Genomic DNA, 22204 nt, shown 5'->3' with positions numbered 1-22204 from the left:
ATAAAACTATATAGACAACAAATCTTCACAAAAGCCTTTACTACTTTAAAACAACAACTATTGGCTTCATCCCAAGGAGAAGAACTCTACCTCTGAAACACCCTACAAGCAGCCCACACTGTTCCAGCAGCTTTGTTTTTCTGGTAGGCCTCCATTAAGCCAGAGATATGTCAACACTGTTGAGGTACGCTCCCCAGTGACATCAAACAGGATAGGGATAAATGTGCACCTAAATACGGCCAGACATTCAGTTGCCATGCAGACTGTATTCTTTCCAAGGGATGGCGATGAGCCTGCATTAATTGAAGGACTCCTACCAGAAGATGCAAGGAAGTGGTTTGGAAAAACACAAAATATTTTCAAAACACTGAAGCAGTCCAGATGGCAACATCGTATCGCCTGCGGGAACCCGGTTGGCATAGCTCATACTTGGATGATTTAAAGGGAAGACTACAAACTTTCCAATCAAGGCAAGTAACAATGGGGTAAACAGAAGCTGCAAGGTCTTAGGCTGCTGTGGGAAGAACATTTAAATAACTGGTTGTTGGAATGTAGTGTTTCAAGTGCATACAAAGACATGCTGTGATTTTGGCCTGACTGTCTGGCAGCAGTGCCTTAAACAAAGCACTAACTATACCCAAAAAGTTGGTAGGTCGAAAAACATAATATTTATTGAAGCCATCTGCTGGCAAAGCAATAACCACCATGAAAGTGTTTTAGTTTATTAAAGGTGTATTATTAACCTGCACTATGATGCTCATAGCAATAAATACATCACAGATATATTTATATCGGAACAATTAGTAAATAACATATACATCTGACTTGTCAAAATAAAATAAAGGATTTATCAAAAATATACTAAGAATACCTAAAAGTAGCATCTATGCAAGCCAGATAAAAAATAATTTAAAAAACTGTAAGAGCACTAAGAATATTGGGAAAGAAACAAGGTCATGTATAAATGGATCAAATAATAGAGCTTATTTTAGGGGTTGTTTTGTGTGTAACTTTGTGAGACCATGTGAATTGAGACACAAATATTTGGAATAAATCAAAGACCTATGTAACACACAAATAAATGAAAATTCAAGACTATATTAGAAAGATATATATATATATTAGAATGATGGTTATGAGTGCTACAAACACATGGGTACCTAATGGGGCGCAGTGCTCAAACGATAGTTCCGTGTAAAAGGTAATAAAGTACCAATTGAACATGATAATAACAGCCATCCAATGGCTTCTACATCTTCTTGGGCCAGTGGTAAGTAGGGAATTGCCCTAAACCCATGGACTCCTTAATGTTTAGGTTGCAGGCTGGTTTTATAGGTTGACGTATCAACGCCAGTAGGATATTTAAGGTGTCATCATCAGGATGAGAACATGATAGATAGAAACCCTGTGGAGATAAGACTGAAACCTAAATTTAAGTGTATGGGGAGTGAGGAGAGCTAAAATAAGCAGATGCTTACCTGAAAGAAATGAGGACCTCTAGATCGGAAAACATGATTTAAGTAATCTTCTGATCAAGAGAAGTAAATTCTGTGGCATCTAAAATAATCAGTATACAGGCTGCGCAAGATCTTGCGAAATACCAAAATGCCTAATAATGCAACTTACCAATAATTACATAACGTTTGTTGATTGAACTGTGTGTGTAAGTTAGTAGTTACCACAGGCTGGCAAAGGACGGTCTAGAAGTATAAAGTATTAGTAATGAGAGCGGCAATTTAATTCTTGGTAAACGGCATTACTAGGCGTTTTAGTTAATTGCACCATCTTAATAACATCCTCATCACGATAGATCACTACTCATCTAATGAGACCACAAGACAAACCCTTTCCAAGAAGTACCCTATCTGATAACAATCAGAAGAGAAGTCAACAGTCAATACCAAGAAAGATTATGTATACCTCATAGTCTGTTACTGAGGTAAAAGTGAGCAAACTACAAAAATGTGCTTCTGAAGAAATCCATTGTATCTGGAAGGCAACTCTGGTTCTCCAAGGAATACCTTCAAGATAGAGGTTTAATAATCTTTCAATAATGATGGTAAGAACCGTATGGTTAATACTCAGGGACAGAGACAAAGAGGTTGTACTTCCATGGTGGAGTATATGTACACATCCTGGCACAAGTCTGTTTTCCATAACTGTGTATGAAGACCTGTCTACGTTGCAGAAATTCTGAATGCATAGAGTTTAGGAAATAATTAAGTTGAGTTGTTTTCTACATTCATGGGGTGAACACTGAATGAAACTTCAGTATTTCAAATAACCCTCTGCTCCAATTCTAACAACTGTGTATAATGGTACATTATCCCACATGTTTGGCACCAGTCTTGCTTGCCCTATTCAAGTGTCAGATAAGTGTAGGAAATGCACTGCAAATGTCCAGAAATATCCACAAACCAATGGCTGGGGGTGTTCACGGCATTTGCGATGTATTTTTCGTACCACTAAAATATGATTTTCAATCGAGAAACCTAGGTATTGACTATGCTCACAGAGTTAAAGAAGCCATTCATTTAACATAAAAAAGGGCAAAAAGACTAGAATGGTAGATTATAACAATATTCCACCGAAAATCCACCGACACAGCTAACAGCCAACTTGCAGTTTAACTGAACTCTTAACAATCACTTGTAACAGAAAGCTTCACATGACGGCAAAATATTTGGGTCTTAGCTGAAATCACTGGCTTTGGGCGCCATCAAAACCACCTTATGTAATACATGGTTTGACAACGGTCATACATCAAATACGGCAATAGTGTGCTAAATACCACGCTAGATCAACGCATCTGTTTGTCACAAACCAGCATTCATCAGAACGGAAGGGGAGATCTTAGATCAGTGTGAAGACATAACAATAAAAAGCACAGTTCACAATTTAGAAAATAATTAATATACAGTTCTTACCGGTAGGTCAGTGAAAGCGACTCCTGCAATGAAAGGAAAAAAATGTTAATGTGCAGATCCGTTTTTCACTAAGTAGAATAACATTACAGTAAGCAGTATTCACGGACTTCTGTACCCAATTGGATTTATGTGCAGACAAAGCTTTAGCATTCCAACATCTTTATTTACAAAGGACACAGCAGGAAGTACAAATAACATTGAAAAGTAGAAAGTAAATCCCAATGAGGGCATGCAAATAAATATCCACTTGGACTGTTTTTCTCAGTATGCCGATCATAGTTTCTTTGCTGCTGGGAGTTAAGCACGCCTCAATGTTATCATTTAAAACAGTTTCTACGTTTATTTGTTGGATTGGTCTAGTACTTCTATCTTAAGTTTTTGGTACTTCTATCTTGAGTATTTAGTTTCTGTCAGCTCACCTCACTATTTATATGGCACAGAAACACCCACTAGACAAGGGCTTTAGAAATCCGAGGCACAACTGCGTTTTCCCCAAAGGAGATACACCTCTTCCTTTCTAAAAATAACTAACTTAACTCTGTTGTCTTGTTTTAGCTAGAATTTTTGGCCAATAGCAAAACTCCAAAATGTAATGTCTTGAAGCAAATGAGAAAAAAAGTTGATGCCTCAGAGCATCTCCCACCTCTAGAAAAACTCCAAAATTGAATATCAGAGCATATCATAGAGCAGATGAGGAAACGACTGTGTGCCTCAGCATCTTCCACCTCTGTAAATTGGAGTTCAAATCCAATACATCATTCGTCCATTTCTTCTTCCACCTTTGTGAGAGTGGGTGGCGCAATGGACAGGATAGTTCTGCTTCTTGAGCCCTCTCAGTAAAAGAAGCTGAAGACTCTAGATCAAAAGACTTGAAGAAATTCTCAGATTTGCTTAGTGGAAATTGGGAAACAAGCTGCAACAAGTCCTTAAAACTCATTAAACAAAAATAGCTGAACTTCTAGTTCTGACAACCTTTTGATTTTCTTACCATTTTTAAAGTGAATTGTGCCACAAACAAACATTCTCTTACCATCAGTGCCACTCTGGGCCTCATAATGTTTTGTATAAGAAACACTGACAGCTCACAAGTAGATATATTAAATTAGCAGCCTAAGCTATCCCAGATATTGAAAAATATCACCCATTGCCAAATAAATCAATGCTACAGATGCCGGTTAATAAAAAAAACTGCTTAACCTAGACAAGAAGTTCTCCGACACCTGTCTAGAGAAATAAAATAGTTTCCTGCAAAATAGTGACCCAAGCATCTGTACAAGTATATCTTTAAATTCGATTCACCATGAAAGGGTAGGATGAAGATAACTCCTAATCATACATATTCAATCAATACTTCAGCCAAATTATACAGTTTGAGAAGGAGAAAAAGAAAACCAGTATTCGGATGGATAATTTTTAGAAAGAGGAATTGGCCAGAGCGTAAAACATCCTTCTACGAGTTTGGGAAAGCGAGAGATTGCCAGGCAAGGGACTAAGTCAAACCAAGATCGTGCCTTTAGTAAAATGAGGGATTCTAGTTAATTTTTGATTTGGGCTCTACAAGAAATCGGACTTTGAAAATATTTTGATATATTTTCTAGGACAGTGATGAGTAACGTCTTGTTTATGTATTCCTGTTACATCAAGAAATCTGGGCCCCATGAGGGCGTGGCCGAGCGCAGGGCTAAGATGGCCGTGTAGTGTGTCTGCTCCTCCGTGTATCCCTGCCCCACGTCTATCCTGCTACATACTGGTGCCATCCCTCGATAGCTCTTACGACCTCAGCGGTAGCGACCTTCAACCTGCCCACCCCGGTTCGCCCAGCTGCTCGGGAAGCCGAGATTTCCGCATCGGCAGGTTGCGGCCTGCGTTACACCCGTGAGCCGGGACCCACAGTGGCCGCGGGGACCAGGAGAGGGCTCGGCCCGGGCTGCGGCCGTCGTGCGGGGGCGCTGTGCCTCGGAGGTGCCGCCGCGACGTCGGCCAGTGGAGCGGAGGGAGTGCCCGGGATGCGGGCTGTGATCACCTCTTGCCCCTCAACGCTGCGGCCGCCACAAAGCATCCAGGTATGAAGTGGAGCGCGCCGGGCGAAAGCTTGATAATGGCGGCGGCGCGCTCCTAACAACGAGAGCCCTCTTGCTGGCTGCCCCTGCGAGGGACTAACTATCGGGCGCCCGGATCGGGGCGTTGCTCTTCACACTCGGCCCAGGTGGGGACTGGCTGGAGTGGCTGCTATAAGTGTCTAAGCAACATTGTAAGGCGGGAGCCTTGCAGAGTCTTCAGGACCATCAGCGCTACTACAGGGCAACGCGGAGCTAAGATGGCCGCGTGAGACGCTGGCTCCCCCGAGGACCCCTGACTCGTTGTCAACCCTGACGGCAGCCTGGTGCCACGCCTGGACAGCCTCTGAGACACGGTTGGCGGGGGACTGGCCCCGATCCGCCCGGCCGCCGGGAGAGTCGAGATTCCGGCCCCGGAGGGGCTGAGGCCTTCATCCTACGAGTAAGCCGGGACCCGCGGTGGCGGCAGGGGTCACGGGCGGTTTCGGCCCGGTCGGCTGCCCTCGGGCGGGGGGCACCGCGCTTTGTGGTCGCCGCCGCTTCGGCGACCTTTGTGGCGAGTTTCCGTGATCAGGAGCCGCAGCGGTGCGCACTGTGGAGTGCGAAGTAAGTGCCACGATCACCCCGCCACAGAAGACTTCACTGGCTGACCATCGACCAGGGGCGGCGATGCGCTCCTCCTGACTGTTGCTGTTGGGGGGGACGAAGAGGCCACCCGGAGCGGGGTGGCACTGTGTTCGTTTGACCCAGGATACACACGTGCACTGCCTGCCCCCCCCCTGCACTGTCGGAGGTGCCTGGATTCGTGTGCGAGGCTGGGGCTTTGTGCGGATACCGGATCCCCGCGCGGCAGTGGTGGTGTGGTGGTGGTGGTGGTGACACCCGGGGCCTATAGCTCCAGCGAAGATCGCTCCCCCGCGCCTGGTGAGGAGAGGGGGGACGCCGGAAAGAGAGGATGGCACAGGGTGGACCCACCGTGTCCCTGCTGCTGGGACAGTGCACCCCGGTAAGTGGCGCATCCTCCTCAAGATCGCTCTAATTACATCATCGCGCCCATGCCTCAGATGCGCCAGTGAAGAAGCTGGGGAGCGCGGCTCGAGTCCTCTGAGACGCTGTGGGGAGAGACCCCCCCTGGGCCCTCCCGCTTGGCGGCCCTCTGTGGTCTTACTGATTGCAGAACCTGCCTCCAGCAGGGGGGTGACCCTTGACTCCGGGCCGTCGCAGGTGCTCGGTATAGCTGACTCTACTGGTGTAGAGTGCTGGATTGGTCCCCGTGTCCTCCCTTCGGTGCTTCGGCCTGGTTGGGTCCTCTCTCTAATATCCTGATGGACCGCGCCAAGGGGTCCGGGTCCCGTGGGACAAAGCCGGTACAGGCGAATAAACTGGACAGATACACCGTTTTAAAAGATGCCCAGCAGGACCTACTGTCCGGAGAGCTGGGTCAGGGACAACCGGTGGGAGAGGTACAAGAGCCGTCACTTAAGGATGTCCTGGAGGCTATCACTGGGGTTAAGGCCTCGCTGGAACACAAAATGGATACCATGGCGATCGACATTAATCTTATCAGGGCTGACCTGGGGAAACTCAGCGGAAGAGTCCAGCAGGTGGAAACAACGCCCTCCAGCCTGGTGGATGATGTCGCGCAACTGCAAAGAGAGATGCGGGACCTCCAGGACTCTCGCAAGTACACTGATCTCAAGCTGGATGATTATGAGGGCTGTCTCCGCCGCAATAACCTCCGCATCCTGGGAGTTCCGGAGAAATCAGAGGGGCAATCCCCTGACCTGTTTGTTGAGGACCTCATACTGCACCACCTTCAGCCCAAGGGCCTCAGCAAATTTTTTGTAATTGAACGTGCACATAGGGTCCCGGGCGGCCGTCCCAGGCCGGGCGCTCCCCCGCGGCCCATACTAGCTCGGGTCTTAAACTATCGAGACAGGGATGTTATTCTCCAGAATTCCAGGGCGGGAGCCCCCCTCCGTTACGAAAATGCAGAGGTTTCCTTCTTTCCTGACTTCACGCAGAGAGTACAGAAACAGAGGCAGTCCTTCCTGTCGGTGAAACGCCACCTGAGAGAGAAGGGTCTAAAATACTCTATGCTGTTTCCAGCTCTACTCTGAGTGGAGGGGAAAGCGTGGTTTTTCGAAAAGCCTGAAGCAGTGGCGGAGTGGCTTGAACATCGCGGAGCGCAGAACCGGGCAGCTCGTGATGAGGAGGGGTAGACGTGCGGCGGACCAGCCTCCTTTGGAACTCTGAGATGGCGACATAGAACTGAGTAATGGGGGCTTGTAATGGGGGTGGGCTGGGGTATTTGTGTTTCATTGCTGAGTAGGGGGTATGCTAGATGGTATAAGTTTCCTTTAATTCAGGGATGACACTTCGCATAACCTGGGGCAGGGATACGGAGCATGCCATTCCCCCACTTTTTTTCTTCCTGTGAACCTTTGTTAGGGCGACAGGCACTCTGCAGGTTCCCGATGGGCAGTTCTGAGCCCAAAGTGCAGGGCAGCGGGGTGGGGGGTTGTTGGACCGGGGTGGTTGGTTTGTTTGTTGTTTGGTACAGTCATTTTGTCGGTGCAGTATATGGGTACATGTTCAGAGGGGTTGCAGAACGACTACGAGCCAAGGGCTTCTTGGCACACGGTTGGCATTGCAGGCGGGATGGGGGATAAGAATGTAAAGGTTTTGAGCTGGAATGTTAACGGCTTAAGTGACAAAATCAAACGAAGTGTGGTTCTCCAATACATCAAGAGGCACTCCCCTGACATTGTTTTGCTCCAGGAAACGCATCTGGTCGGGAATTCCTGTAGGGCGATGCACAGGGGGGGGGGGATACAAACTCATTGCACACTCTGGCTTCACCTCTGGATCTAGGGGCGTTGGTATCCTGATGAAGAACACCTTCCCTTTAGCAATCAACTCTACATGGGTGGATGAGAGAGGCAGATATGTTGGTATCTCTGGGTGTGGGAGGGACGGCCTGCCACTTTTATGTCTGTCTATGTCCCTCCAGGCTTGCAGGGTACAACGTTTGCTGATCTTGGTTCGGCCCTCCTCGCACTTCCAGACGGGCTCTTGGTTTTGGGGGGGGATTTTAACGCAGTGGTGTCGGGTACATTGGACAGATACCCCCCTCGGGAGGTGAGACCGGCGGCGCGCTGGCTGCCAGATTTCCTTGAAGCAATGGGGCTGGTTGATGGCTGGCGAATACATCATCCGGATCAGGTTCAACACACCTTTTACTCTGGGGCACACAACAGTCTATCCCGACTTGATTACTGCCTGATGCCAGCAGCGCAAGCCACGTACATTAACGAAATTAAGCACTTGGCCAGAGGTATTTCAGACCATTCGCCGGTGTGGATCCATTTGCACACGAGTATGGGTGGAGTCGGCAGCCTTGCCCCAATCAGTCCCTGGCATCTTCGCAACCCCAAGATCCGTAGAGAGCTAATTAAAACTATCGACGATTACTTTTCAGAAAATGAGGGGTCAGTGTCCTCTTCGCAGTCCCTATGGGAGGCATTTAAGACTGTAATCCAGGGGCAGGCCCTGTCATTGATATCTGGTTCCAAGAAGGACAGACAGAAGGCGGTCCACGAGATTGAGGCAGACATATATAGACTGGAAAGGGACTTAGAGTCGGGTGTCACCCCGGAAAAGCTCCACCTGCTGAGTCTGAAACAGCATGAATATAAAGCATTGGCCTCAGATAGAGCCAGAGCCCTAAGTAGAGAGCAGCAGGGCAGACTATGACCTGGGAGACAAGGCCGGGAAGCTCATAGCGTGGCTAGATAAAAGGGAATGGGCCAGTCGATTGGTCCCAGAGCTCAAGGTGCAGGGAGGTGTCCCAATCACAGAGCCGCAGGACATAGTGGACCGGTTTGCGGGGCATTTCCGCTCAGTATATACATCGGTGTCCTCCCATTCGGTGGAAGACTCTCAGGATCTATTGGGAAATATCGGACTTCCTTTTCTCACCCCTGATGACCGGAATTTCATGGATAGCCCCCTTACAGCCGATGAGGTCGCAATTGCGATCCGCTCCCTGAAGTCTGGGAAAGCTTTGGGCCCGAACGGGCTTCCCATTGAGCTATACAAGCTGAAACCAGACAGATTAGCCCCCTATCTAAAATCTATGTTCGAAGAATCTAGAGAGGCGGGAGTGCTGCCTTGGGAACAGAGACTAGCGACCATCGTCACCATCCATAAAGAAGGGAAAGCCAAATTCGACTGTGCCTCATAGACCCATTTCCCTTTTAAACGCTGAGCCTAAGATCTTGGCCAAACTCTTGGCTAACCGTCTGCTAAAGGTGATTGGCGGCCTGGTACATCCAGACCAATCTGGCTTCGTGCCGCATCGGAACACAGCCTTGAACCTGCGTAGAGTCCATGGGGTGATAGCCAGGGCCCATACCCTTAGGGAGCCGACCATGATTGTATCACTTGATGCAACCATGGCATTTGATACCATTGAGTGGCCATACCTATGGGCGGTCCTGGCAAAACTGGGATTTGGCCCGAAATACATTCAGTGGGTGCGTCTCTTATAAGCAGATCCCTTGGCTCAAGTTGTGGTTAACAATATGGTCTCCGCCTCCTTTGCGCATGGCCGGGGAACCCGCCAGGGCTGCTCGCTATCTCCTCTTCTCTTTTCCCTGGCCTTGGAACCCCTGCCGCCTGGATCCGTTGGGACCCAATGATAAGGGGGTTGCGGTGGTCACCCGGCTGGGAGGACCGTATATCCTTGTATGCGGATGACATTTTACTCTACTTGGCCTCCCCCAGGAGATCGCTTGCGGTGGTGTTGGATATTCTCGCAGTCTTTGGTAGATTTTCTGGATATTCCATCAATTGGGGCAAGTCCCTGTTTGTCCTTAGTGGGGACCCTCCTGTCCCCCCACGGAACTGCCCAATACAAATCAACTTGGATGGATTTAAATACCTGGGGATCTTTGTCTCCCTGGACCCATCGGCCCGCTATGCTCGAAATCTCCTTCCCCCATCTTCGCAGACTCAAAAGTGACATTGCTCACTGGAAGGCTCTCCCTATTTCTCTCTTGGGCAGAGCTATTCTGTTCAAGATGATGGCATTGCCACGGTTCTTGTATGCCCTGCAAAATGCTCTAGATTTAGTCCCAGCACGGTACTTCAGGGAGGTCGAGAGCCTACAGAGGGATCTGTTATGGGACGGACGGCCTCGAATCGCCTTGAATAAGCTCACGTTGCATTGGTATGACGGGGGCATTGCCCTCCCAGATATTAAGAGATATTTTTGGGCAGCCCATATGGCAGCGATCAACCATGGCACTTATGGAAGGGCAGACGACCCAGGCTATGCCATGGACAGGTGGATCCTTCCGGGAGGCACGTATGGCAGAGCGTTGTACTCCCACCCTCGGCGGTTCCAGTTGACGGGCCCCACGAAGCATTCGGTTCAAATCTGGCATGACGTTACTAATCTTCTTGGGTGGAGGAATAGACTAACGCTAGCCACCCCTCTTTGGGATTCAGAGAAGTTGGGCGACCTGTGGAGGACGAAGGGGTTCGATAAGTGGGATGTCATTGGGATCTCAGCGATCAAATATGTCTGGGGAAGGGGGGAGATCAAGTCCTTCAGCGCGCTTCAGAGCGAGTATGAGCTGGCGGATGCTGAGCGCGTTAGCTATATACAAGTATCACACTCGCTTCAGTCCTTATTGCCCAGGGGAGCCGATCCCCCGGAGGCCTCTCCCCTGGAGGATAGAGTTTTAGATGGATACCTCCCAGATCGGGCGATATCATTAATATACAGAAAGTTAATCAACCATATGGTAGACCCTCTTACGCATTTGCGAGATAAGTGGATACAGGATGGGGTAGAGCTAGACGACGAGGATTGGCAGGCGGCTGTTTCCTTCCCTAAGGTGGTGGCCATCCCGGCACGACTGCGGCTAGTTCAGTTGAAAATCCTTCATAGAACCTACTTAACCGGGCCTAGATTGGTGCGCATGGGGTGGTCGGATGCTGGGGACTGTAAACGGGGATGTGGCCTAACTGGAACTTTTCTGCACATCATTTGGGAATGCCCGCAGGTCGGCCTCTTTTGGCGCCAGGTCAATGATATAATTAACAAAGTATTGCATGTCTCCCTCCACCCTGAGGTAAGAAGGTGCCTTCTGAATATCTGGGAACCCACGGACTTGAACGCTTCACAAACTCAGTGGGCCACTCTGGGGTACATGCTGGCTAAGCGTAATATAGCTCAACTGTGGGGGGCTGCACACCCACCCAAGGTGGAAGACTGGGAGAAAAATCTCGATTGGTATATGTTCAGAGAAAAGACAGTGTACCTGGCAAGAGCGTGCCCTATGAAGTGGTCACTTATTTGGAACCCGTGGAATGCTTTTAGAGGAGAGATATTTACACCACCTCGAAATGTAGACCATGATGACCCTACTCTGCTGTGATGTTCCGCTCATATGTGTTATCTGTATATCCTTCCATTCATATATGATGTAAAATGTATACTGCTTGGCTCCTCTGTGATGTACCAATCTTCAGTTGTTGTTTAATAAAAAGAATGGTTAAAAAAAAAAGAAATCTGGGCCCCAACTTGCTTGGATAGAGATCTGGTTTATAGTGTCCAAATCATTCAAAATGTATCAGTCATGAAAAGCAATCATAAATATATCTTAGGTACACTCTACCCCACATCGATCAGGACGTTCCCAGATATGGTGGTGCTGTAATGCAATCTAAACCAGGGGTGGTATTAGGCAGCATTAAAGCAATATTGAGCTTCCATGCCCCCCCCTCCTTGCAATACTGTTAGGTGAGATAAAGAAAGAGGGAAACTATCAATTGCATCCTACCACAATCAAAAGTAAAATTACACCCTGCACTTGACCTCAGAGAAAGTCATTATAGCATCAACATGAAAACTAAGGATTTCCTCAAATCTATGACTGGTGAAAGGGGATTTTGTTAACTATTTTCATGGTGGAGAAGAAGGAATTTCTAAAGCACTTAAATATATGGTCTCTTTTAATCACAATCTAAAGATAAAATCAAAATAATAACTTGATGCCACAGTTTATATTTTCTTTTTTACAAAGAATGCAATCTTGTAATATAGGGATTGTAAGAAAGCGTGTTTCTGTTGCAGTAACCCCACCCTTTTTTGCCTAATAGCTGATGCACTTTTCCTTGTTGTGCCCTGGGCTCCTGCCAATCAGGTGCCCAGGGCCTGTGTTCCTTCCCTAAAAACTGCCTGACAGCCAAAACCCAAATTGGCAAACCCTGGCCACATGTCAGCCCCTGGTAAATGGAACCCTAGGTACCCAGGGCCAGGGAAGGCCTCTAAGGGCTGCAGCACTCATTGTGCCACCCTTAGAGGTCCTGTACCCTAACACACACACACTGCTCTTGCAGGCTGAGTGTCTGGATACAAGACAAAACATCCCTGTGTGCCATGCCCACAACCTACACTGCCCTGGCATACATGAGCCACCCCTCTAGCTGGGTGCCCTATGCCAGTGGTGCGGGCACAGAGGCAGGAGCCCTGTGCCCCTACAGTACCCAGGTCCATTCCTGGGTCCTGTAAGTGCAGTGCTGCCATCTAAGAGTATATGGTGCTGGGACCTTGTCAAACACGAACTCCACAGCACCATAATGGCAGCACTGAAGAATGAGAAGTTTGGTATCAAACTGCTCAGCACATTAAATCCACACTGATGCCAGTGTGGGATTTAATGTACCAAGCACCACAGAGGGCATCTTAGAGAGGCCCCCTGAAACCTAAACCTACAATCCACGTCTGTTCTGAGGCTGCCTCGGCTGCCACACAGCAGACATGTTGCTGGACCCCTGGGTAGGAGAGCCCCTGCTCTCCTGGGTCTGCAACAATGCACATCCTGGGCGAGGTGCTAAATCTCCTCCCCCAGGATGGGCAGGGGGAAGCTTTAAAGGCATGCCGCCTCTGTGAGCTTCCCCAGGCCACTGCAACCCCCCACTCTGGCGGGAAGCTTGGCCGGAAACCCCAAATAAGGACAGGGGATGTGCCAGCCTGCCAACCCCACCCCTCAGGTGGGGGAGGCGAGGTGAAGCACATCTCCGGGCTCTCGCCATCTTGAAGATGGGAAGCCCTGCCCAATCAGGACTAGGCTCCTGCCCCCCTCCCACAGGAGAGAGGCAGGATAGGGGGTGTACCCACCCCAGGACAGGGACCCATTGGCCCCTGCCCTTCAGCTACCTGTAACGCCCCTAAATCTAGTATTTAGGGGCACCCTGAACATTCCTTCCCCAGATTCCAGATTCCAACATACAAAGAAGAGCAAGAAGAAAGAAGACCTGCCCTACAGCTGCTAAGAAGAGGAAGACACCAACTGCTTTGGCCCCAGTCCTATCGGCCTGTCGACCCTCGAACCTGCTCCTGCTCCAACCCGGCATCTCTTGTGGCCAGCAACCTCACAAACCCCGGAGGACCTGGCTACCTTTTGGCTCTAAGCCCCTGGGACTCCCATGAGTAGAGGCTCTACTCAAAACCTACTTCTAATCCCTGGCAGCTGCCCAGAACCGCGAACCCAGCACACTCTGCACCAGCCAAGCCTGGCCAGTGCCAGAGTGAACAAAGACCACAAGGACGACCCCACGGCGACTGTGATCTTGAGTCCGGCACCCAAGGACCTCCCTCGACACTCCTGAAGAAGCCTGCAGCCTCAGAACAAGGTGCCCCCCCTACCGCGATCAACAGAGGGTAAGATTTCCCGACACCAAAAGGCACCCCTGCACGCGGCGCCCTGCGGCCCCCTGTGCCCAATCCCGGGGTACCTACCTATCCTCCAAATACCCATCTTACCTCTCGAAGTGGTGATGACACCTGAAGAATCCTTGTCCCCGCGCTTGCAGTCTTTTTCTAAACCGGAGATTTCCCATTGAAACCAATTGAGCGCCCGAAGGCTCAAAAGCACCCTGCACCCAGACGTCCGAGTGGCCCTGGCAGTGCAACCTCTACATCTACCTACTTCCCCACTTGCCCTGAGTAAGTGACCAGGAGCTCAGCTCCCACAGCCGCCTTGCTTGCTAGTCAGCAGCCACCAACCAAGGCCCCCCTATCCCTCATAGGATAACATTGGGCCTAACGCTCTCTGCACCCGGCCGCCCTAGAGTCGCTGAGGGTGAACCAACTGTACCTACCTGACCCTGGGGGACCCCCGAGTCTATGCCCAGAACCTCAACTCTGCCAGTCGAATACTTTCCTTTAAACCGATAACTCTATTTTCTTCATAGGGTAACATTGACTGGCTTTTTCCTGAAATTTCTTCTAAGTGTGGACTTTTCAAATCTTAAAATATTCACCAAAAATCAGCCGAGTAACGAAAACGAAAATACTGACCTGTTCTTAGGTGAGCTCCCAGTGCTGGATCTTGGTGCCCAGCACTGACTCTGAAAAATACTTACAACTGTAGTTACCAGTAACCCAATTTTCTTCCATAGGAAATCATTGACTGTTTTTCTGCGAAATTTCTTCTAAGTGTCAATTACTGCAATCTTTAAATATTCTTTAAAAATCGTATAATATCTGAAAACGTAATTACTTACCTGTTTTGGATAAAGGTCCCAGTACTGAGTCTAGGCACCCAGTACTGGATTACAAAAGTAACGAGAACATACTGTACCTGCAACTTGAATTTTCTTCCATAGGGAATCATTGACTGTTTTCTTTGAAATATTTTCTAAGTGTCAACTTTTAAAATAGCTAAATATTGTTTAAAAATCATCACAGTAATTAAGTCGACTTTCATCACTTGATTCTAAGTACTGACCCAGGACTGAATCTAGGATCCAGTCCTGGAATTCCAAAAGTAATCCTAAAAGTAATCTGTGGCAAATAACATGAAACGAATAGTTTCTTACCTGTCGGTGTAGTTTTGCAGCTTGAAGATCTTTCTGGATTCACTATGCTGTGCATTATTCCGCGATCTTGTGGTTGGGTCCGGATTCGTAGTCTTTTCTTTGTTTTTTTTTTTTTTTTTTTTTGTAGCCCAGGTGGGCGTCGACGACCACCATTTGGTGCACCTCCCGTGACGTCGTCGTGCTTCCTGCGGAAGTCCCACCTTTGGGGCGCCATCTTCGGGTTCTTTTTTCCCTTTTTTTTTTTTTTTTTTTAACCCTAGGCGATTGATTAATTCTTCTTGTCCATTTTCTGTAATTTTTCATTCCTTCTGATCTTTTCCATTTCACCCCCTCTTCCTCCAGCCTCATCTTCCTGGCGGAGGTGGGTGGGTTCGCTAGTGAATCCAGAAAGATCTTCAAGCTGCAAAACTACACCGACAGGTAAGAAACTATTCGTTTTGCAGCGTAAATCTTTCTGGATTCACTATGCTGTGCATAGACTTTGTAGCGGTTTTCCTAATTTTGTGGCGGCTGGGTGGTAGATGAGCGTTGGTCGTTGAAAATGTGTTGAAGCACCTTCTGTCCAACCTGTGCTTCCTTGTTCATCTGAATGTCCACGCAGTAGTGTTTCGTGAACGTGTGCACAGATGCCCAAGTTGCCGCGAGGCATATGTCCTGGATGGGCATGTTCGCCAGGAAGGCCACGGTGGCCCCTTTCTTCCTTGTGGAGTGAGCCTGAGGCCCCTCTGCTAGCTCCTGTCCAGCCTGTTTGTGGCAGAATTGAATAGTGAGGGCAATCCACCTAGCGATGGTGCCCTTAGTTACTGGCCTACCCATGAAGCTAGTAGCAAAGGACACAAACAGCTGCTTCGACTTCCTGAGTTCCTTGGTTCTCTCAATGTAGTGCATCACCGCTCTTCTTGCGTCGAGGGTGTGCAGGGCCTTTTCTGCGTTTGAAGTCGGGTTTTGGAAGAAACTTGGTATCTGAATACTATGATTCATGTGGAACGCCGACACCACCTTGGGCATGAAGTGTGGGTCTGTTCTCAGGACTATTCTGTCCTTGTGAATCTGAATGTAGGGTTCCTGTAGTGTTAGTGCTTGAAGCTCGCTCACCCTGCGTACTGAGGTTATGGCCACCAGAAAGGCCGTTTTCATCGTCAACATCTGCAGTGTGGCCTTGTGAATGGGTTCAAACGGTGCCTTCATGAGCTCCGTCAGCACCACGTTCAGGTTCCATGCCGGCGGCGGCAACCTTTTCGGGGGGGGCCATCCTTTTGGCTCCTTCCATGAATCTCTTCACCACCTGCGAGGTGAAGAAACTTCCACCCTTTTCACCTCTGGTGTAGGCCACGATTGCCGCTAGGTGTACCCTTAGGGAGCTCGAGCAGAGGTTACTCTTTAGAAGGTGTGTGAGGTACCTCAGTACTGTTGAGTCTCTTGTCATTTTGTTTTGCAGGCCCTTTTTCCTGCACCACACAGTGAATCTCTTCCATTTTGCGCTGTAGCATTTTCGTGTAGTTTGTTTCCTTGCCTCCCGTAGCACTCGCATAGTGCGCGGAGGCAATCTTAGGTGTGCGAACTCTAGGTCTTCAGGAGCCATGCCGCCAGGTTGAGGGTCTCTGGCTCTGGGTGCAGGACCTCTCCGTTTTGCATTGAGAGCAGGTCCTTCCTCCTCTCGAACCTGTATGGATTGCCTTGTGCCATTTCTTGAATTAGTGAGAACCATGTCTGCCTCGCCCACTGCGGAGCCACTAGGATCAGAGTCATGTTGCTGGTTCTGCACTTGTCGAGCACTCTGTGCAACAGGGGTATCGGTGGAAAGGCGTAGGCAAATGTCCTCGACCAGCTTATCCATAGGGCATTTCCCTGGGATTGCTGATCTGGTTGTCTGGACGCGAAGCTTTGGCATTTTGCATTGTGGCGTGTTGCAAATAGGTCTATTGTGGGAGTTCCCCATCTCCGGAAGAGTTTTTCCGTTTCCTGGCCATTGAGCTCCCACTCGTGCGATGCCGAGGTCTGCCTGCTTAGCCAGTCTGCCTCCACATTGTCCTTCCCCGGTAGGTGAATTGCCAGTAGATCTATCCTGAGAGGTATGGCCCATCTCCAAATCTCCTGAGCTAGAGAGGAGAGAGGGAACGACTGTGTCCCCCCTTGTTTGTTGATGTAGAACATTGCCGTGGTGTTGTCTGTTTGAACCAACACCCTCTGGTCGTACAGGTGCCTCTGGAATGCCTTCAGGGCTAGCAGGATTGTTTTCAACTCGAGGTAGTTGATATGGCGAACCGCATCTGCTGGAGCCCACAGACCCCTCACTCTGAGGTTGTCCATGTGCGCTCCCCATCCCTTTTGCGATGCGTCCGTGGTAATGGTCACTGTTGGGATTGGTGGTGTCAGGCTTCTCCCTGCTGTCATGTTGTTTCTGTTCCACCAAGTTATCTCCTCCTGCACTGCGTGCGTAACAACCACTAGATCCTCCCAACTTCCGTTTGCTTGTGACCATTGCTGTTGTAGCCATTCCTGGAATGGTCTCATGTGCAGGCGTACATTCGGCACCAGCTGGATACACGACGCCATCATCCCCATCATCTTGCTCACAGCCCTCACTGTCAGAGCTCGCCCCTTCTGGTAGAGCCGCGTCTCCCTCAGTAGTGCATCTGTCCTCCTGTCGCTGGGCACTACTGTACTGTTGAGGGAGTTGATTTTCGCCCCCAGGAAAATCTTCACCTGTTCCGGTTCCAGCGATGACTTGCCCCAGTGGATCGAGAACCCCAGATTCGTGAGGGTGTCTGTTACGCGTTTTGCGTGCCTCTCGCACTTCTCGCATGAGTTTGCCTTGACCAGCCAGTCGTCTAAGTAGGGGTAGACATGGATTCCCTGTCTTCGTAGGTGGGCCGCGACCGCCGACAGGCATTTTGTAAAAACCCTTGGTGCCGATTTTAATCCGAAGGCCAGGGTTGTGAACTGGTAGTGTTCCTGTTCGATGTTGAATCTTAGAAGGCCCTTGTGTCTTCTGTTTATTGGGATGTGAAGGTAGGCATCCTTGAGGTCCACGGTGACCATGAAGTCTCCGTCTCTTATTTGGGGCAGTACCTCCTGCAGCAAAGTCATTTTGAACTTCTGCGTTCTGATGAACTTGTTTAGGTAACGCAGGTCCAGGATGGGTCTGAGGTTTCCGTCTACTTTCGGGACCAGTAAGTAGTTTGAGTAGACCCCTTTGTTGCGTTCTCTGAACGGCACTGCCTCTATGGCTCTCTTTTCTAGAAGTTTCCGTGTTTCTTCTCTGAGTAGTGCCAGTTCTTGGGCCGATCTCTGTCTTCCCTTTGGTTTCCTGTTTGGAGGTCTTTTCTCCAACTCTACGCAGTATCCGTACTGCATGATGTTCCGTATCCACTTGTCTGTGGTTATACGCCGCCACTCCTGAAGGTAGAACCTTAGTCTTCCGCCTACTGGTGTTGTATGCTCGTAGGCTTTTGAATATTCTTTTCCCCCTGATGTTACTTTTTTGCGCCTCACCCTTGGGGGCATGACGAGGGTAGGCGTCCTCTTGCGTGCTGAGTCACTTTGATGAGGGCTGTTCGCCCCCTCTCCTCCTTTGGCTACGTCTGTTCCCTCTCCCGCGAAAGGACTGGCCCCGAGGTTGGTACTGCCAGTTTTGCTTCTGCTGACCTTGTCCGTGACTTTCACCCTGCTGACCCTGCTGGAACGTCTGGTGCGACGGCCCCTGCTGGCTTCCTCCCCTACCGTAGGGTCTCCTCGAGGGATTGCCTCGCCTCATTCCCCTCAGCTGTAGGGCCCCCATGGACCTCGCCGTTTCGTTTTCCTTTTTCAGCTGGGTGAGCTTCTCGCCCACTGTTGCTCCGAACAGTGTCTCTCCGTTGAAGGGGGTGCCAAGGATGTTGTTCTGCACCTCCGGTTTGAATCCCGAGATTCTTAGCCATGCATGCCTTCTCTCGGTGACCCCTATGGCCATGAGTCTTGCTGAAGTCTCTGCCCCGTCCAACGCCGTCTTTATACACGAGTTGGCGATGTTCTTGCCTTCGTCTATCAGGTGTGAGGCTCTCTGGCGGTATTCTTCGGGGAGGTGCTTTACTAGCTCCCCCATCTCGTCCCAGTGCTGGTACTGGTGTCTATTGAGGAGTGCATTGGAATTCGCCATGCGCCAGTGCATTGCGGCGTTCCTCTCGACCTTTCTTCCTGTGAGGTCTATCCTCCTGCTCTCCTTATCAGGTGGTGGGCCCGAAGTTGCTGGTACGTTGGCCCTTCTCCTGGCCGTGGAAGCTATGATGGAGTCGGCGGTCACGCTACCCTTGATGTAAGGGGGGTCCAGGGAGGAGTGCTTATATTTCTTCTCTGTCCTGGGCGTGATCGACCGGCAGGTCGCTGGTTCCTTGAAGGCTTCTCTCCCCTGATTCATCACACTTTGTAGCATGGGGAGGAACTGGCTCCTTGTCTGGATGGGGAGCAGGGTCTCGAGGAGAAAATCGGCTTTCGGCTTCTCCTCGTCGAGTTTGACGCCGAAGGCTGTTGCTGCGCTCCTGACCACCATATTGTACACCCCGATGTCGTCGGGTGGCGAAGGCCTCGAAGGGTACGTGTCCACGGGCTCCTCCGGGTTTTCGGTGTCGAGATCCTGCCATTCGATGTCGTGGCTGGTAGATGGCGCCGAGTCGTAGAACGACTGTTGGTCTTCTTCCTCGGCTTCACCATCATAATAGGGCTCTTCTTCCTCTTCGAGATCCCTTGTTAGTCCTTCGGTGTCGAATTCGTCCTCGACGTCGACGACGTCCGCCGATGAAACCGTTGGAATCTTGAATTCCTTCATCTTGGCGTCGAACTCCTTCTTCCTTTGAAGGATGTTCTCCATTTCGGCCTCGAGCCGCCTCTTCTTTTTCTCCATCTCGGAGATGCTTTCGGCGTCGACCGCGGGTCTTTTCGATGAAACTTGCGTCGACGTCGACCGTTCTTTCTGCGTCGATCGGCCCGTTTCCTGGGTTGTCTTCGACGACCCTTGCTTTTCGGCGTCTTTCTGCACCAGGGAGTCCTTTTCTAAGGATCCGCTCGGCCTCTGGTCCATGGTTCCCCCTTTGGTCGTCGAAGTTTTCGGCGCCGGGGCGCCCTTCGTGGACTTAGACTCTGATTTTCTCGAGTCACCCTCGTGTTTTCGAGGTACTTTCTGTTTTGCGCTCGACGATTCTCTTACCTCGTCTTCTTTTTTCTTGTCGGTCTCTACGACCGTGAAGTTTTCGGCTGTCTCGGCGACGTTGTCCTCGTCGTCCGTGGAGAGGCCCAGATCGTAGAGCGACGGGGCCTTACCCTTGCCCTCCATGCTGGCGTTGGCTCTTCTCTGCCGATCTCTCACCCTGAGCGTCTTCGGCGCGAAGGCTGAGCAGGCGTTGCATTCCTTACTCTGGTGTTCGACCGGTAGGCAGAGGTTGCAGACCGGATGCTGGTCCTTCTGCGCGAACTTGTGGTGGCAGTTTGGGCAGAACTTGAATGGCGTCTTGTCCATTGCGCTCAGGGCCTCTGAGTGCGCATTCTCCAAGGTCGTCGAAGAAAAAGGGCGCTGAACCTCCTTTCTTCGCGCTCCTGATGAAATCTCTTCCTTTCCTGTGATATCCTCTAGTATTTATCGACGAAACTCGCTTTTCTTTCTTCTTCCTTCGAGTGTAATTCTGGAGCTTCCCGATGACGATCCAGACCCAACGGCGGAAAAAAGAATCTTAAGATGGCGCCCCAAAGGTGGGACTTCCGCAGGAAGCACGACGATGTCACGGGAGGTGCACCAAATGGTGGTCGTCGACGCCCACCTGGGCTACAAAAAAAAAAAAAACAAAGAAAAGACTACGAATCCGGACCCAACCACAAGATCGTGGAATAATGCACAGCATAGTGAATCCAGAAAGATTCACGCTGCAAAACCTCCATTGAACTCAATGCATTATTGTGTTTAAAATAGTGTTGCCTATTGCAACCATTTATAACTGTTTACAAAAGTCAATTGCATATTGCAAAAGTATTTATATAAAGCATCTCATTCTGAGAAAGTATATTTTAATTCCAATTGTCGGTTCTAAAATAAAACAAGCATATATATAAACCATTGGCCTAGAGTTCAGTTATTGAGTGTGTGAGACCATTTGCTGACTGAGTGTGTACAACAAATGCTTTACATTGTCCTCTGATACTGCCTTACTGCTCGACCAAGCTACCACTTTAGAGAGTAAGGTTATATCTAACTTTAGCCTCTGCCAAGCCTCCTGGGACTGTGGACTCTGTACACCCTGTACCTATTTGGGAACAGTATATACAGAGCCACTTTCTCACAGTGATCAAAAGCACTTGTTAAACAGATTGATATATACACACACACATATATATATATATATGTATATACACACACTTTTTTTTACATACACAGAGAATGTAAGCTAGTACAATCTTTAGGGAAATTAAGTTTTTCTTGCACTATTGTAACGGTTTTAGGACATTATAAATCATTAAGGATTTGTGATTCTACATCACAACGTCAAAATAATCTTTATTCGGTCATTGTAGGACAATAAAAGCACAGAATAAAAAAAAGTACATCTTCAGAAATATAAATAACACTTTAATGACTATTTGTCTTATGGTGCTTTTAAAGTGCATAGGTTCTTCTCAATTTCATAGCAGCAATGATATAGCTAAGAACAGCAGTGAAACCATCATGTGATGCTAAGCCTTTGAGGTATATTAGGCCCTCTTTAAAAGAATTAAGGAGCTTATGCAGTAGGGCATGGCGTAAAAAGCACAATCTAAAAGAGTCACATAAAGTACAAAAGAATATAAAATGTTCGGTGGATTGGGCAGTAACAGTCACAGGGGCAACGTGCGGGGGAAGGAAACCAGGAACCCACTAGTGGGAAAGCCACAAGGAAATTAACTGTATTTAGTCCAGATCTAGTGAGACAAAATCTATACTCTGGATTTGCTCACCAATTCAGATAAGGCTCCAAATCAGATGATGTAAATATCTGCACAGATCTTGCAACTGTAGGCATATCAAGGGATTTTTCTAGTCTAATTCCCTCTTTGTAGGAACTTGCCTTTATAAAGTTGAACAATTTCAGGGACCAGCCTGTGGCCTTGCCTTTTTGCAAATCTAAAAATGTCATCTTCTGTTGCATGCGTCTTTTGTGCCCTTTGAGTAAGCAAATAATCGTTAAACTCATTCAGAAGCTTTTGGAGGGCATTTTCTGTAAAACCTAAGAGAACCACGTCATCCGCATAGAGCAGCACGGGGTCTGCCTGCATGCCAATCCTAGGGACATCATCACTGCAAGGCCTTAAAGTGGTATCTAG

The 22204-nt window shown here is 49.0% G+C and overlaps 1 protein-coding gene across 3 annotated transcripts in view; it reads right to left on the bottom strand.

The window, feature by feature from the left end:
• RANBP9 (RAN binding protein 9) overlaps positions 1 to 22204 on the bottom strand; it is a 635256-nt gene that overhangs the window by 163501 nt on the left and 449551 nt on the right. For all 3 annotated transcript variants that reach the window (XM_085607104.1, XM_085607103.1, XM_085607102.1), the window contains one exon: positions 2928 to 2950. In XM_085607104.1, coding sequence (XP_085463230.1) covers positions 2928 to 2950 — 23 coding nt within the window. The remainder of the gene's footprint in view (positions 1 to 2927; positions 2951 to 22204) is intronic.

The sequence above is a fragment of the Triturus cristatus genome, chromosome 5_2 (assembly GCF_964204655.1).
Source record: "Triturus cristatus chromosome 5_2, aTriCri1.1, whole genome shotgun sequence".
Taxonomy (NCBI): domain Eukaryota; kingdom Metazoa; phylum Chordata; class Amphibia; order Caudata; family Salamandridae; genus Triturus; species Triturus cristatus.
The sequence above is the reverse complement of the archived record's forward strand: the minus strand, read 5'-3'. Positions and strand labels throughout refer to the sequence as shown.